This window comes from Pollicipes pollicipes, unplaced genomic scaffold, assembly GCF_011947565.3.
Source record: "Pollicipes pollicipes isolate AB1234 unplaced genomic scaffold, Ppol_2.1 Scaffold_4881;HRSCAF=5763_pilon_pilon_pilon, whole genome shotgun sequence".
NCBI classification, from domain to species: domain Eukaryota; kingdom Metazoa; phylum Arthropoda; class Thecostraca; order Pollicipedomorpha; family Pollicipedidae; genus Pollicipes; species Pollicipes pollicipes.
The window spans coordinates 15,423,862-15,441,279 of record NW_023596576.1 but is presented as its reverse complement, the minus strand read 5'-3'; the positions used below and the strand labels follow the sequence as shown (position 1 = coordinate 15,441,279).

At 55.3% G+C, this 17,418-nt stretch overlaps 2 protein-coding genes across 4 annotated transcripts in view; one reads left to right on the top strand and one right to left on the bottom strand.

Moving 5' to 3' along the window:
* The first annotated feature begins 342 nt into the window (after positions 1-342).
* Positions 343-6,544, top strand: LOC119100025 (uncharacterized). Its single transcript, XM_037223140.1, has 5 exons — positions 343-428; positions 3,984-4,136; positions 4,533-4,609; positions 4,911-6,013; positions 6,266-6,544. Exons 2-5 carry the CDS (start codon positions 3,985-3,987, stop codon positions 6,542-6,544), a joined length of 1,611 nt encoding a protein of 536 aa, XP_037079035.1. The 5' UTR covers positions 343-428; position 3,984.
* Positions 6,545-8,821: 2,277 nt separating this feature from the next.
* The window catches only part of Stam (signal transducing adaptor molecule), a 20,559-nt gene continuing 11,962 nt past the window's right edge, over positions 8,822-17,418 (bottom strand). For 2 of the 3 annotated variants that reach the window (XM_037223928.1, XM_037223927.1), the window contains exons 4-11: positions 16,355-16,489; positions 15,097-15,295; positions 14,299-14,532; positions 13,683-13,799; positions 12,904-13,086; positions 11,276-11,541; positions 10,121-10,413; positions 8,822-8,962 (exon numbers count right to left, since the gene is read on the bottom strand). In XM_037223928.1, coding sequence (XP_037079823.1) covers positions 8,854-8,962; positions 10,121-10,413; positions 11,276-11,541; positions 12,904-13,086; positions 13,683-13,799; positions 14,299-14,532; positions 15,097-15,295; positions 16,355-16,489 — 1,536 coding nt within the window. In that variant the 3' untranslated portion in view covers positions 8,822-8,853. Of the gene's footprint in view, positions 8,963-9,458; positions 9,494-10,120; positions 10,414-11,275; positions 11,542-12,903; positions 13,087-13,682; positions 13,800-14,298; positions 14,533-15,096; positions 15,296-16,354; positions 16,490-17,418 lie in introns of all 3 variants that reach the window. The other variant, XM_037223929.1, reaches the window with a different exon arrangement.

The following is a 17,418-nucleotide window of genomic DNA, read 5'->3' as shown; positions in this document are numbered from 1 at the left end:
AGTCGTGGTCCCTGCAGCGTTTTGACATGACATTGTACGACGATGTTGTATTTTAGTACCATTTTACCAATTGCAGGCATCAACAGTAAACCATAACCAGAGGCATCATTATATTACGCCCTGCTGGATCCCTAGTGTCATAAATATGAAACATTCACCTCAAGTACAGAATCTATCAGAATATGTTAGAACTAAAAATAATTGTCATCAGACATAATCGAAGTATTTTTCTTATTGCAGCGTCACCGAAAAAAGCTGTCATTTATAAAATACTAGTAGAAGGGTTCGGGAAAGCACTGAGAATAAAGCAAACTGAATAACTTTGACAATTACGGTGGACGTAGACGAATAAGCCCTTCCATCATTTATGTCGTTTGCGCTTGATGACTGTTGTTCGGGAGTTGTTGCATTGGCGTTCGCGAAATCAGGTAGGTAAGGTAAATTGGGTAAATTATTGTGTCATTTTTCGTCAGCCATTCTAAGTATCTCATAATTTGGTACCGCTGGAAAGGATCGGGGACCTCGGAAAGAGGGCAGTACTGATAATTTAAGTGTACTTGTTCGGTGTTTTTTTTACCGAGGTGGCTAGCTAAAACAGTATTTTCGTGGTGTAAGCATTTATGGATAACTATGGTAAACTAATGTTATTTTGAAGGTCGTATTCCAAACTGGAAGATAGTGGACCGATCACCGGATATGATAAAGTAACTCGCTTGTAGCTGTTGGTATACTTTAAACTGGACAATACTACCTGAGCCAACACAATTTCTCTGTTTAGTAAATGTGCCCCTCAATATGTCAATGCTTACTTAAATTATCACACCATATGCAACATTGATGAATAGCCAATTGACAACTGTTTTAGTTGTATTCTCAAATGCCAGGCAGGGACAACTCAGATATTTTGTATTGGCCTGGATCACTGCCTTGCTAAAAGAATGGCTGGAATTAATTGACATATGGCATCATGGATGCCTGGGTGACCTTGAAATAGTCACCCTGAAACAGCATTCATGCTCATGGTCGATGTAGCTCAGATACTAAGGGGTTAGTTCTTGCAAAAGAGCAGGGCCGTGAACTGCACTGTATTATCTTCAAGATGCTTGTTTCAGTTCAGAACCCCATGCAAATGTGGAACACTACTAAACCCCTATACCAGAGGAAGCTAATCTTTGGTGACTGTACAGTTGGTCCATTTACCACTAGATCCAGTACTCCACAATTTGCAAATGTTACAAGTGGTACAATGTTTAAAAAACACTGCTTAACACTGCACTCAGGTGTGGGAGGCTATTTTGCCCTCCTTCCTGAAGGTTTTCTGGAATGGCATCCAAGTGGCACTGCATTGCCACACAAATTTTCCATAGCTCTAGACAATTAAATAGCAGATTGTTTAGTATCAACAATTGTTATGTGCCTTGTAAGGTCACTGACTGACTGCAGGTCAAGGTCAGGCCATGGATTCTGCAAAATCCAAGGGAATCGTTAAACCTGATGTGACCATGGAGCATTAAGATGAAGCCATACATATTTGGGACACTTTCTTAGGCAATACAACAGCTGAATAAACAGGTTCCATTGGCCCAGGGCTAGGTATGAAGGCCACCTGTATCCACTGTTTCAATAGAAGCTGCTTATCTGATCATATGATGCTTGATTTGGGGCCCAAATCATGTTAGGATGTGACAGGTAATTCAGATCCATAACACACACAATTTTAAACATTTCACCCCACCTTCTAAAGCAGGCTCACTTACAAAAAGAGATGTAAGTCAGCTCTTTGGGTACCATCCAAACACATGGCAGTACTTTGAGCTCTCAAATGGCAAAAAGGCTCTGATAGTTTTGAGCTAAAAGGGCAATGCTGTTAATACTCACTATATTATACTACCTCTGTGGAAACCTTGTGTGATAGATTTGGTTGTTTGTGGTAGATCATGATTTAGATAGCTGTTAGCCACTGCATTTGGTCACCATTCATTGTTCCATTAATTGGCCACTTGGGTGGCAGGGATGACAATATTTGTTGTGCTATGTCACCCTGACTTGGGGTACACTGCCTGCTGTCCATCCCTTGCTAAAATTTGGTCAACCAGCACCAAAGCAGATGCAGTTAACCCAGCATCTAAGGATCTCAGACTTGGCAAATGGGCTGGGTAGATCAGACATCTGGGTTTTAGATCAAAGGGCAACATATAAGCCACAACAAATCATGTAGAGAAGCCCCTAAGAGCCAGGATTTTGGTTGCGTGAATATGTATTTACATCCTGCACATTCCACTGGATAAATTTTGGAATGCTGTCCATGTCCTCTGGATTGTTGCTGCCCTAGATATGTTTTGTCAAAGATATATAATCCTTTGCAAATGAATGGAATGAGACAGGCAGTGCTGTAGATGTCCAGGGTAACAAAAAACTGAGATCTCCTCCAGATCACTAGGCACACATACCAGGTTTTGGTTTGCTTCATTTGAAACATAACCACACATTGTCTGACTATGTGGCATTTCACGATGTGAGCAATCAGTTGATAATATTCACAGGCTGGGGTGCCGGTAGTGTAGTGGTTAACGGTGTGCATTAACAACTGCACGTCTGGGAAACCAGAGGTACAGGGTTCGATTCCCCGCGGTGCCCGCCCTTCCTGCCAGGGTGAGAGGCAGGCGACGCCATACAGCCTCAGCAGCTGAGTGCGTTGTAAAGCCCAATGACATGACATGACATATTTATGGGCCAAGGCCCCAAAGTGAGGTTACTAGTTATTTGACCAGGAAACATATTGAATATCTCAAAGTTGTTTTGAAAGTGGTCTGGTGTCATGGTAACTTAATCCAGATTCTTTCCAAGGGTGCAATAAGGATATTCGTAAGAGAGAGAGAGGGAGGGGGGAGGGTTTTTTCTGCATTCTGCGTTATCACCTAGGTGAGAATGCATCACACCACTTTTTTACATTCTGTCAGAGCCATGATGGTGATAAGTAAAAATGGGCTTAAGGAAAGAGAATCTGTGGGACTGTCCCTCTTGGCTGAATCTCTGATTCATTTAAGGGAGATCCAAAAAAACATTCTAAGATTGAACAGAGCTGTAGGAGATTTTTGATGCAGCAGGACGAGGCATGGTGGTCACAGTGACAGACGATGTTTTGGCCAGTTGCCACCTGAGCTTTACTACTGGCATAAGACATGCCATCCCTAAAAGGAAATTAAACTCAGGCATCTGCTAGTGGCTGACGTGAAACGCAATGCTATATCTAGTTATGCTCTTTTTAATGGGGAGGGTGAGATGGTGGCATATGGCCATGTGTGCACAAAGTTATCTACACATAATGAGTGCCAGAGTGATGCCTTTCACTACCTTCAAGGCTCACTAAAAGGCTTGTTTGAAGTGTGGTGTTTATTCCGTGTTGTGTTCCGTTTTCTAGTATCGTATCAGCACTGATACGGTCACACAGGGACCATCATTTGTCACTGATACCCAAAGGCCAAAGCAGTGTCATAGAGTGGTCTTGAATAATGCATAAATGCTGTCTGGCCTTTTTAGAAATGTGATGCATCGTGATTGCTTCATTCGCTCAAAAAATCCTTTCATGATCACAGATATTATGCCGACTTCCATCGAACACAAAAATATACCGCACTAGTTTATACAGCACCAGTATATATGGTGCTAGTGCATGTGCATTAGCGCGCCATTGGCCACGGAAAGCTCATGAAGTGGATATATTTCCGAAATGGCTCCAGCTCACTGGATATTGTTGGACAAATTGCACTGTGATGGGTTCGAGCTGAATGCCTCGTGGGCAATGTAAAATCGGTCCAAGTTAAAAGCGGTTTTGATGTCGCTTGATCCAATATAATGCTGAAGTGCATATTATTATCAATAATGAAGCAAGTTTTTGACGAACACGACTTACGCCTACCGTACAAACAGCCGAGGTTTGGGCCATGGACACTGCTAACGTCCCATGTACTCTGTCGTTTCAGAATGAGTCGTTTCATTCCCAATGAACTGGTGTGGGTGAAGCTGGGCGGGGTTCAGTGGCCGGCCGTTGTCAAAGACAAGGCGGATTGCGAGGAATTTCTGGAGGCCCTGAAGCGAGATCCGATCGTCGTTGTCGAGTTCTTCGACAAAAAGCTGTAAGTTCGTCGGGCCTGAGCTGCTTTCATGAGGGCTTCAATCGAATCGTGATTGCGCGCTCCTTCGTCTATTACCTTTTTTAATGTTGTGTCAGTGTTGGATCTTCACTGAGAAGATAATGCAGTTATGTGTATGGCTATGTCTATCGGCATTTGGAGTGCTACATTTGTCATCACCGTTGTGTTGATCGTCTTTTTTAAAATATCGTCAGTGTCGTGCATAGTGTTGCTTCAGTAGTATTGTTGGGCTCGATTCGCAGTCACGTTAAAACAGGGGCCTAGATTATCCCCATTCTTGGGCATATCCGGACGAAATGCGCGTTTTTAATGGACCAAAGATGACACAATCCTTTCTCATCAGGCCCCAGCCACTGTAACCCTAATTGCCTTTTCCAGTCACGATGTTTATAACAAGAACCAGATATACCGCTACAACTGCGAAGAAAAAGAAGAAATTATGCTGAAAAGCTTGCGTGAGTAGTTTGGTTGGCGGGATCGTTGTTGTCACTCACCTTAATCAGCCCTTTTTTGAAGCTTGGAAAATCGGAATAAAAAACAGCTAAGTCAATTTTATCGGATGCAACATTTTATTATGCATGTTGCCGAATATGGGATCGCGCATTCGTCATGTGGTATTGTTCACTATGCGCCGGTACACATTTGTTGTGTGCAGTAGTGCAATGTGGTGGAAAACGTTATTTAATCTATCTTCGGTGTATTGATGTGCAGGTCCACAAATGGGCGGCGGTGTCAGCGACGCCCTGCTTTTTTCAGAACTAACGAAAAACAAACCGGACATTTCGGAAAATTTCAAGAAAGATATCATCACAGCGGAGAAGCTAACTGATGGTGACATTCACATCCTGAGCAAGGGAAAGTTTACTCTCACCGGACGACAGAAGTACGACGAGTTGTTCAGCTCAGCGAAGAAGTCGCTGGCCAGGCCAAACGTCAAAAGGAAACCTCCAAAGCCCGACGAATCGCCTCAGAAATCAAAAACGTCGAAGTACGCCGACATCTTCCCGGAAAACTCCTCAAAGAACCGGCGGTCCGCCAGCAAGCCAAAGAAGGCGACGAAGAGCCTGCCCGAAAATCCGCGACTCAACATCACGCACCCTCGCTTCATCGCTGAAAACGACCACAAGATTCGCATTCTGGCGTCGGCGAGCGCCGAGGCGCGGACGCCGGCGCCGTCCGGCTCGGACCCCTACCGGTGCGTGCAGTGCTCCTTCACCACGGCCCGCCTCAACGTGCTCATCCTGCACAATAAGACGCACGTGGCCGCCGCCGCCGTCAAGACGCCCACGGGCAAGCGGAAAAACGCCGAGCCCGGCGACTCCGCCAAAAAGCCGAGGAAGAAGCCAGCCGTGCCGGATGGTGCTCCGGCAAAGTCCGGCAAGGCGGCACAGCCCGGCGGCTCGCCCAAAAAGGCGGCAGGTGGCGCATCGGGCTCTGGCGGCACGGTCGCGGCGCCGCAGAAGAAGGCGGAGCCGGCACCGGTGGCAGACAAGCCGCGGACGCCGGTAAAGATCAGCCCGCTGAAGCCAAGCCACTCCTCCAAGCCGCTGTTGCTGGAGGACTGGGACGAGGACGACGACGAGGAGGCGGCCGAGCGGCTCAAGATCCAGTCCGAGATAGACAAGTTCATCAGCGACAAGGAAAGGTGCGTCAAAACGGACGAGGAGAGCGAGCCGACGGTGGACGACAAACCCAGTTTCCCGCAGACCGTTAAGGAAGAGGGCGCCACCTGCTGGTCGGCGGCGGCGGACGCCCTGAAGACTGAGGCCGCGTCGGAGGCGCCGCACGCGCAGGACGAGTCGGCGGTGGCCGTCAAGCAAGAGCAGCAGCAGCGGAACGACGCACTGCTGCAGGCGGCCGTGGACGACGTGCTGGCGGACACGGCGCCGGCCGCGCTACCGGCCCTGCCCGCCGGCCCGCTCGGCGGATTCGACTTCAGCGAGCCGGCCGACGAGGCGACGCTGCCGCGCTCGCGGCCAGTGCGCGTCTGTCCGGCCGGCTCGCCGCCGCGCCGCGCCGAGCCCGACGACGTGACGTCCAGCCGGCCCGGCGCGGCGGCCTCTTCGACGGCCGACGCGCCGCCGCCGGCCGCCCTGCCGCCCAACCTGCAGATCCTGTCCGTGCCGGGCGCCGACGGCCAGCCCGACACGTACGTGCTGGTCAGCGTTGATGACAAAGGCAACGTGCAGACGGTGAACCCGCTGGACAACCTGGGCGGCCTGGGCGCCGACACGCTGCTGGCCTACGAGGTGGTGCAGGAGGACGGCAGCACGCGCACCGCCTACCTCAACCCTGCGGCGCTGTCCACCAGCGCCGACATCAAGCACCTGCTGGGCGGTGAGGGACGCGTCGACTCGACCACACCCGTGCCCGACAGCAGCGGCAAGTAGCCGGCGACACTCGCCGGGGTGGACTCGTCGCCTTGAGAGGCGCCGGTCCTCTCTCTCACGGCGCGCGGGGAACGAGCAGCCGCCGGCACCCGTTCTGGCGGTGCCGGTGAGCTGATGAGCCGAGGGCAGCGGTGCCCTCCGCGCCGGCACTGCGGCCGGCGGCGGACAGTCGGCAATCGCTCGCAAGCGAGGCCAGCGAGCGGAGAGGACTCGGCCAACGGACTTGCCGAGTATGGAGCCAGTTGTAACGCTATGCATGCATGGTGCGTTGTTGAGGCTATTGTGGTGTGTTGAGACCGTCGTGGTGTGCTGATTGCGTTGTAGCGTGTGGAGAGCGGCAGCCGGACCTGTTGTGTGTTTAGTGTTCCGCGAACGGCGCGCGTACGTTACGCGGTATGTGGGGGACACTGTTGCGCCATCCGTGCTAAACGGACATGCTATCTTGGGGAGCGGGGGGGGGGGGGGGGAGATGTCCACAGAACTGCGGACTCCTCGGCAACAGTTTTCCAAGCGTCGTTCGCAATCGCCGAGAAGGCCGTCGACCCGCCGTGCACTGTCCAGTGCGTGTAAATGTGACACAGTGCACCACATAACATGGTGTCTTTTAGCATCACGGCCCTTTGCCGCAGTTTTCCAACTGATCAAAGCATTTAACAGAGCCGGGGTACCTTCGTATAGTAATGTATTTCACGGACATTCGTACCATGCATTATACAATATACATACATGCACCATAAGTGAACCAAGTCGGGATCGCAATAGTATGCAGTGGAATACGCGAGCAGCTTCGATTCCGCGCCAATCCTCTCCACGCGGTCGGCAGACGCGCCTCGTGGGAGCACCAGCCAGTGAAGGCGAGTGTCCGCACCGGTCCGGTCGCCATACAGCTGGCGTTGACCGACGCCAGCTGCCCGTGCAGGGGGCCGGCGGCGAGGACGGAGGCGCCGCCCGCACAGCGCCATGTCCCCTCGAACGTGGTGCGGCTTTGCAGGGTGTTAAACAGTCGCATACAAAGGCAGACTGACAAATGGTTTGCCCGCCCGCATCAACGCGCAATGTGCCGCCGCGGCAGCCCACAATCGCCCCGGCCGAACCAGCAGTTTTGATACTGAGCGCTTCGAAAATGAAGAGTGGTATTTGTTTGCCAAATAAATGCAGCATGTCATACGAAAAAACAACATCGTAGTGATACCATCATGGAGGACACCCAGCAAATCACCATTGCCTCTGACGTCTGGTTCTGGGCCTTTTCTGGCTCCAGCATAGCGTCGGGGGGCGCGGTGGCTCTTTCCCAGTACGAAAATAGTGTTGAGAATACGCGACCATTTGTAAGGCGTCGTCTGTTGTCCCGAACCAAGTGTTACGGAGGAATCAACGAAATACGCCAGACACATTGTTTAGGAAGAAAACTAACCCAAACGAGTAAATTCCAAAGTTCAGTTACATAGCCTGCGCTTACTAATCAACTGGCATTAGCACTCTAGATTTTCCCTAAATGCCGCTAGAATTGTGTCGTCATACGCACGATCCACACCACCTTGTTCCGGCTAGCAAACGGACAAGATCCGGGACAAGGCATAACCAGCCGGGGTATTGCCTCTAGCGATGGCCAACGAGCGATATGCGGTGGGCGGGGACGCAGTGCGGTGATATAACCTCAAAACTAGCCTTCGGACAGAGGCGATTGCACACAGATCAAGAACTATCGCTGCATCAGATTGGCTCACGAGCACCGCCGGTTCAGGTTTCTTGTCATCTTATTGGACGCCCTCCACACAGACATTTCAGCAGCAGGATACGACGAGTGCTCATTCCCGTTTCAAGGCGTGCATAATAATGGCCGTTATACAATGAACATTTATGTTTCCTTGGCCGTGACTCGTTCTGCTAGCCCCACAAACTACATTTGGAAAGAAAGATGCCATCGGTTGACGCGGGAGCAAAATCTTTTATCGCTAGTCTTGAACGAGCTGGTCATCAGCGTGTAAAAACTGCGCCAGAATAAGCCGTGCATCAACACTTTTCGGAGAAACCGCGGGACCGTGGTCGCCCCGCCGCCCCGTTCCATATTCCTGACTGGCCGGGGCGCCATGCATCGCGCCGTCGTCGGCCTGGCCGTCCAGCGCGCACCGCCACCGCCCTCTGGATCACAATCCAGCATCACAGTCCCGGGCCGGGCGGAGCGGCGCCGCTGCGGCGGCCCCCACCGGCGCCGCGACCCTCGCCGGCGCCCCGTCGCCCGGCCAACCCGACCCGGCACGGGCGCGGCCACGGGCGCCAGCACACACGGCCGCTGCCGCTGGAGGGGCTCACATGGGCGGCCGGTGTCCGGAGGCCACGGGCGCCGCGTATCCGGCGAAGTGGGGGTCGGCCGACAGCCCCCAGGCGGCGTGCTGGGGCGCGCCGGGCGGCAGAAGCCTGCAACGGCACACCGGCGGGTGAGGGGCGAACCGGGCCACGTCACTACCGCCAGCATCACCATGGAAACCGGCCATACGACATATGCTAGCGCTCCTCAAACGTATCTAATGCCGTGAAGGCCGAGGTCACCAGCCTAGGTCACTAAAAAGGGACGCCAGGAAAGCAAAAATAAAGGCCCAGAACACCAACTTCAAGGACGGCATAGCGGTGCATGTCCAAGCAGCCAGCAGCGAGACCCTAAGGCATAGAAAAAAATGTGCCGACGCATAGAACCTTCCAGGAACAGGCGCAAGTGTCGCAAAGGCAAGCAACAACGGCAAGGGAAGCACCAAGCTCAAGCCATCTTATACCGGTCGCGTGAATTGGGCGTGGGCGAGCGAAGCACCAAACCGCGAGTGCAGCACAGCTGACCAGCTTGCTGGTGGCGCAGCTAAACAGTCAACAGCGCTATCAACAAGGCAGCAGCAGACTACTTAGTGGCGGCGTAACTCACGACTTCAATAATGGGGCGGTTCGACTCCCGGGGGACTGAAAGAACGCAAACCAACAACATAAACACTCCGCAGGCCAGCAGGTTCCCACTCCTGTACGTGCTATGTAGAGCTACGCCGTCAAAGTTAGCTGTTACGACTACCAGAGCAGTACATCACACACTTCAAGCCCAAAGCTCACGAAGGACAACCATTTGACTGTACTGAAGACAAAAACCGCAGTCGCCAGTTCCCTGACAATGTAAGTCAGTGTTGATGCTTTCAAAATGCTTCCCTGCTTTTAAGCTCCACACAATAAAACGCCACGATGATAGCTGACCCGTCACTTTGAACCAGCGGAAACCCCGTAGTCAGTGCTTCTGAACTTGTGCGTGTATCTACGCGTGTTCTGTAGTACAGCAGTGAGAGTAGCACATTAGAGGAGTGGGAGGTGGCCACAAATGGTGATGCTTTTATCCATCAAGTGCAGCCCTTCCAGGAAAACCTATTTTTGCAGTGATGCAAACCATGTAAATACATCAGTTTTAGACAGCACTGAATAGCATCCCAAATTTGGAAAACGACCAACTAGAAGGAACTGAGGCCAATACGTCTTTTTGGCCGAATCAATTCCCACAAAGACAGCATTCCTTTCTAGCGCATCCAACGCCCATGAAGAACTTACGGTACGCCGGCGGTGGAGTGATCTGGGAACGGTGGGCCCATGGAGCCAGGCGGGCCCATGGAGCCAGGTGGGCCCATGGCACTAGGCGGACCCATGGAGCCAGGCGGACCCATGGCACCAGGGGGACCCATGGCGCCCGGCGGGCCCATGGCGCCAGGCGGGCCCATGGCACCGGGCGGGCCCATGGAGCTGGACGGACCCCCGGCATCCATGTGGGTTGGCGGCGGCGCATGCGCGTAGCCGGCCATGTGTCCCGGCGCCGGCGCCATCATAGGGCCCGCGCCCATGTACGCCTGTGGGACACGACATGGGGCGGTTAGCTTACGAACGGGGATGCGGAGCTCACCTGTCCGACCGGGCCGTACGGGAGTTGCCCCGTTCTAGGGACCTCAAGACGTCAGTTACATAATGAACGGGTGACCTTGTGCGCCCCAAGGCTAGTCCGTTGGGTCGTTGTATCAGACGCCACAGGTACACATGTGAGACCTGAGCAAGGTCAGATCTGACCGCGCCACGCTCGCCAGCCCCTGGCGGGTCCACCCAATGCCATGACCGATGTGGTGGTGGTCTGGGGTTTCAGGGTGCGCGGTGCCGACCAGCGTGGAACCCACGACAGTTCATGCACGGCCACACCGCATTGTTGGTCCGTGAAATAATCAATGTACGAGGAAGCAAATCACACAGCTCGTCAGATGCTCGTCAAGTGCTCGGGAGAGCCTCTGGCCATCGAGCCGACGGAGGAGAGAGCGGGCGCCGGCGGGGCGAGCGGCGTCACGCGGGGACAGCGCCAGGGACCCGTCACCGCTGACCATCGCGGTCGGTCAGAGCACCACAGCGCGCACCGGGCCGCACTGAACCTGCCACATCCGAAACCGGCCGCGCGTAACACGAAAACCACGGCACTGTGCGTAGACCAGAATATCCAAAGCATATCCAGCCTCATATCCACACACTGCCTGTGCAACCGACGTCAATCACAAACCATTTCAACACAACGGGGAAACAAACATGCCTTCCGCAGCCACAGAACTTCCTATGTGTTAAACAGCTGCTGGGGCCAGCAGCCGCCCGCCGCCGGTGATCAGGACGACGACCGCAGCGCCACCTATCACACCCTAACCAACACACCCGGCGAGGGGCGAGTGCTCGGCTCACCTGCGGCGCAGAGTGAGGCGGCATGGGGCCCGGTCCTGGCGGCGGCATACCGCCGAAGTAGCCGGGCGCGCCGTACTGCTTCAGGTGGTGGGGCTGCGGCGGCTGCGGCGCATAGAAGCCGGAGCCGGCCGGCGGCTCCCGCATCAGCTGGTGGTACAGGTTGAGCGCGTCCACCAGGTCGGAGCTGATCTTGGTGAGCTGGGCGTGCCGCCGGTCCGTCCGCTCTAGCTCCTGGTCGATCAGCGGGCCCATCGCCAGACACTGCTCTGTGGACGGCAGTACGGTACGGTCAGGCGGCGGTACGTCGGCACCAGACACTGCTCTGTGGACGGCAGTGCTGCACGGTCAGCCGGCGGTATGTCGGCCCCAGACACTGCTCTGTAGACGGCAGTACGGTACGGTCAGCCGGCGGTATGTCGGCCCCAGACACTGCTCTGTGGACGGCAGTACGGTACGGTCAGGCGGCGGTACGTCGGCACCAGACACTGCTCTGTAGACGGCAGTACGGTACGGTCAGGCGGCGGTATGTCAGCCCCTGACACTGCTCTGTGGACGGCAGTGCTGCACGGTCAGCCGGCGGTATGTCGGCCCCAGACACTGCTCTGTAGACGGCAGTACGGTACGGTCAGCCGGCGGTATGTCGGCCCCAAACACTGCTCTGTGGACGGCAGTACGGTACGGTCAGGCGGCGGTGCGTCGGCACCAGACACTGCTCTGTGGACGGCAGTACGGTACGGTCAGGCGGCGGTACGTCGGCACCAGACACTGCTCTGTAGACGGCAGTACGGTACGGTCAGCCGGCGGTATGTCAGCCCCTGACACTGCTCTGTGGACGGCAGTACAGCACGGCCAGCCGGCGGTATGTCAGCCCCAGACACTGCTCTGTGGACGGTAGTACAGTACGGTCAGCCGGCGGTATGTCAGCCCCTGACACTGCTCTGTAGACGGCAGTACGGTACGGTCAGCCGGCGGTATGCCAACCCCTGACACTGCTCTGTGGACGGCAGTACAGCACGGCCAGCCGCCGGTATGTCAGCCCCTGACACTGCTCTGTAGACGGCAGTACGGTACGGTCAGCCGCCGGTATGTCGGCCCCTGACACTGCTCTGAGGACGGCAGTACAGCACGGCCAGCCGCCGGTATGTCGGTCCCTGACACTGCTCTGTGGACGGAATCAAGGCACGGCCGCGGTGTGTCGCCCCAGACACGACCCAGGACCTACCATCGAGCGTAAGCAGCTACTCCCCTGAGAGGGACCGTGACCTCACACCTAACCTCGAGCGCGAGCAGCTGCTCCTCTGAGATCCCACACCTACCCCGAGCGTGAGCAGCTGCTCCTCTGAGAGGACCCCTGACCCCCATACCTACCATCGAGCGTGAGCAGCTGCTCCTCTGAAAGGACCCCTGACCCCATACCTACCATCGAGCGTGAGCAGCTGCTCCTCTGAGAGGACCCCTGACCCCATACCTACCATCGAGCGTGAGCAGCTGCTCCTCTGAAAGGACCCCTGAACCCATACCTACCATCGAGCGTGAGCAGCTGCTCCTCTGAGAGGACCCCTGATCCCACACCTACTCTCGAGCGTGAGCAGCTGCTCCTCTGAGAGGGCCCCTAACCCCACACCTACCCTCGAGCGTGAGCAGCTGCTCCGAGTCGGGCCGGTCTCCGGTCGGGTCGGCCTCGTTCAGCAGATGCAGCAGCTGGCCGATCTTGGCCTCGTCGATGGCGGCCGGCTCGGCGGAGCGCTCCACCGTCTTCACCTCCACCTCCTCGTTGAACTGCACGGACTTGCGCTGCTGCCGCTCGTCCTCTGGACCGGGCGGCAGACGGAGGCGTCAGCAGCGGAACAAGCGGCGCCGCACGAGGCTGATGTTAGGCCGGTGACGTCGCTGCACATCGCAGGGCAGGGTCCCGCATGCCGACACACCACAGGAGCTGACAGACCCATCAATGGACGTCGCCGCATATCGCAGGGTAGCTCCCGCACGCCGACACACTACAGGAGCTGACAGACCCTCAATGAACCCCACTCGGAGGCGAGGGTGGGGACACTAAGCCCAAGAAAAGATCGTGCGAGATAAAACTCCGCCGTGTATATATATATATATATATATATATATATATATATATATACACGTGTGTGTGTGTGTGTGTGTGTGTGTGTGTGTGTGTGTGTGTGTGTGTGTGTGTATATAATATACATTGCGTTGTACGCATACAATGATCCATGCAATGCAAGCCCTCAGAAGCCTTGGGCGGCAGGAGTGTCCAATTCCACATGATACAAGTTGCATGTCAACTACATAATAAGCCTATATCGTGCACAGACCACAGCATCGGGCAGTGGTAGCGGACGAGACGCCACTGCCCGCACGGGGCGCGGGGAAGCGACTTGAGGCGACTCACTCCACTGCTCCGGCTCCTCCTCCAGGTCGGATGTGACGAAGTTGGACGGAAACAGACCCTGGCCGCGGTGGTTGTTCCCCAGCCACCAGTTGGGGTCGCTGTCCTCGGTCACAAGCACTGGAACGGTGGATCAATTAGCGGCAGTGATGTCACATGAGGGGGGGGGGGGGAGGCCGTTCCCGTCACGCGGTTCGCCATTACACAGGGACAGCGGACTGCGTGAGGTCAGCCACGTGGCCCGATCCAGCGTCTGGGTGACCAGAGGTATGGAGTTCGATTCCCCGCGGCGACCCCCTGCCCGCCTGGACGGGAGGCAGGCGGCGCCATAAAGCCTCAGCGGCTGGTGCGTCATAAAGCCCGACGACAAGCAGTCATTTGGCCTTGAGTGGAAGCTCAGCTGTCGCGAATCGATAGATGACGTGCTTCGTAGCGGAACCAAACAGCACGGCAGAGGCCCGTCGAAACGGCTCACCACGCCACGGCGCACTTGCCTACGTCACCCATCGCCTCATTACCCTATCATAAGCCGACTCCTCGTATAAGTGCTATGCTACCGGCCCCACGCGCCCCGAATCCCAGACCCAGAGCGCTGGGCGAGTCGCCCCAGTCCACGCACCGATCTCGCCCGCCTTGAAGGTAAGCTCGTTGTCTTCTGCCGCCTCGAAGTCGTAGAGCGCGCGCACTTTCCGCTCCGTCTTCTGGGCGGCGCCGGCGGCCGGCGCGGCAGGGGCGGTGGCGGCGGCGGCCGGGGCCGAGCTGGAGGTGCTGGCCGACGCCAGCGACGCCGCCGACGGGTAGAGGCTGCTGGTGCGCGGCGACTTCTCGGCCTCCTTCATGGACAGCGCGATCGCTGCGAAAGCGCGAGCCACGTGAGCCCGGAGGCGAGCCGCGCCGGCGCGCGCGTGTCCCACAGCCGACCGAACGGGGTCACCGGGTCGCGGCGCCCGGCCGGCTGGCGCGCGTCAACGCGGCGTGTCATGGGTCCCGTCGCCGCTCGCGGGAGGCGATACGTAAACATTAACGTAGATGGAGGACGCTCCGGCATCCACACGTAAGAGCCCGAAGTTTGGTATGAATCTTGATCAGCGTTACAGGTGTTTTGAGACAACCGTTTTTTTTTCTCGAAAAGAGCTCAAAGCCAATATTGAGGCGATGCAGCACACTCCAGACCTGCATTGACGTAACCGATTGTTTAGTTCTTGGCGTTGCAATCGTTTCGTCACAAGGCACCCTGCATCCGTTTTCCACGACGCAGTCGAAAGTGGCGGCACGACTGTGCTCCAACGCAACGCTAGTTACAAAACCCTGGGGGTGGGGGAGGGGGAGAGGCACCCGCCGCCCGACCGGCGACACCCGTGCCCCCCCCCCCCCCCCCCCCACCCCTCCCTCCCTGCCGGGAGCAGCCGCCGCTCACCCTTGGCGATGTCGTCCTCTTCCTGCTGGGACGAAACCACGTTGGGATCGCGGCTGGCCGCCGGCTGCTTCTTGACGGGCGGCTCAGAGTCGGCCAGCTGGGCGTACAGGCCCTCGGCCTGAAGGCTGCGGTACAGGCTGGGCACCAGACTCAGCTGCGGATCCGTGCGGAACTCGGTCTCGGCCCACTTCTGCAGCGACTGCCGGGCGGGGCGGGCGCCGGCGTCACACACCGGGTGCGCACGGCACGGGCCGGTCAGCACATGACACGCATCGGCGCGACACGCGCGGCACACCGACGCACGAGACCACAGGCACGGCCACAGGCTCAGAGCTGTGAACGGCGCGTCTGGGCGGCCAAAGGTGCGGTGTTCGATTCCCCATGGTGCTTACCCTTCCTGCCAGAGAAGCAGGCCATGAAGCCTCAATTGCTGAGTGGGTCATCCACTCCGATAACAAGAACCGCACGCGCGAGGCACAACAGGGAACGAGCAAGCATCACACCCCCGGCACAATACGACGCCAACCTAGAGTGACCCTTGTTACTTTTCGAATCTAGATATGGTCATTCCCAAATTGTGACAGCGAACTTGGCCACAAAAACTGCAAAGCTTCAGAGCAATTAAGCAATATTCATTACTGCCCCAGAACACTTGGAGCCGGTCACCCGGGCATGGAACAGAGAATTTCGTGTTTTGCCCTGGTATCACCCCTGACACGGACTTGCCCTCCCTTTGAGCCATTGCGTTTTTATATGTAAAGGAGTGATCGGTTAGCTGAGGCATCAGACACGGGATCAGACGGCTCACTCCGCTGCAGCACCTGAGAGTTGTTTCCTTTGGTTGCCGAGCAACACGCAATCGGGCACAACGAAATGCAAATGTTCACATAGCACGTAGGAGCAGGGTAAAACGAGGGCAAACAAGATGGCGTTTACATGCTCCTAGCTCCAGAGATTTCGCATCTAATGGTACAGAAATAGTGCATAAAACAGTCTTAGTGAGCTCGGCAAGGTCAGTTACACTACCGTTAGAGTAACATTCCTTTCTGCTATCAGCTGGACTCGCAGTACGCTTCATATTGCCCTACGGCGCGTCAATCGAGAGTTCAACGCAGCGGAACACATGTGGCCAACTTCAACCGCTCTGGGAGCTGTTTCAAATATCATTCAAAGGCTCTCAAACTTCAGGCCTGCAGCCCGGTGCTGCCAACAGCTGGCGTGCCGACAAATCCAGGTCCTCGAGCGCATCCCAACTCACAGCCAGTAGTCTCGAGCCCACACGCTTGTGAGTGCTCTGGCTCAGCACATGCTTCTTGAACTCTTGTTCAAACTCGCGGCTGGCCACCTCAAGATGGAAGGGCTTTCCGCTGTTGTTGACACACGCGTCAAGCAACTGAAATCAGATGGACAGAGTGCTGTCAGCGTTGCCACTTGTGTTGTTGCCACGAGTGGCAACATGTAAGTTGCCACCCGTGAAACTTACAACATGCTGTCCTTAAAAGGCCAGCAAACCTGCCCGTTTTGAAGCAAGAACACAAGTATCAGTTTGCAGGTAAAACAAACGTCATGGCCTTATTCCTCGTAGAAAAAAAGAAATGGAGGGAAAGGTACGTTCATATTCGACCATATCCCTCTATCCAAACGAATATCAATGTATGTTGGCATATAAGGCATATAAAGGCATGGTGCTGAAAAATCAACGCATCTATCTCTCCATTTCATGGTTTTTCTACGATGAATCAGGCTATAACCACTCCTTTATCTATATGTGTAGTGCTCCTCGCAAATACACTTAACAGCTTACGAAATATTCATTTACTTTCGAAGAACAGATTCGGCTATCGTCTTCACCGAATGATCCAGGACAGTCAACGATCAGAAACAACAGTCTATTGTCACTTAACAACCCTCTTTCTAAGTTCCAGACACATTACATGATGGGTCCAATGAAAAAGTTTAGCCTTGGCCTACTATTCTGCATTATTCGTCGACACTCCTTTAGCCGCTTCTGTCATCAGCCATTACTGGCCATCGTCATCATCACCACAATAATAATAGTTGGTTTTTGGATTAGAGCCCTTTCGACCAGACATGATCATTTCAGGGCTATGGGATGAAGGAAAATGGTTAACGATGGGACAGACGTGCACGCGCCTGGGGGGCCAACCGCCGAGCTTCAACCCGCGCATGCGCGGGTACCCGGCCGGGGTTCCCCTTCCCACGGGGCTCTCGGCCCACTCGTGGCTGACGCATGCATCCTGTCCAGGACAAGCGGGTGTCGCGAGGACGCAGGATGAAGCGAGATAGAGGATAAGAGGGACG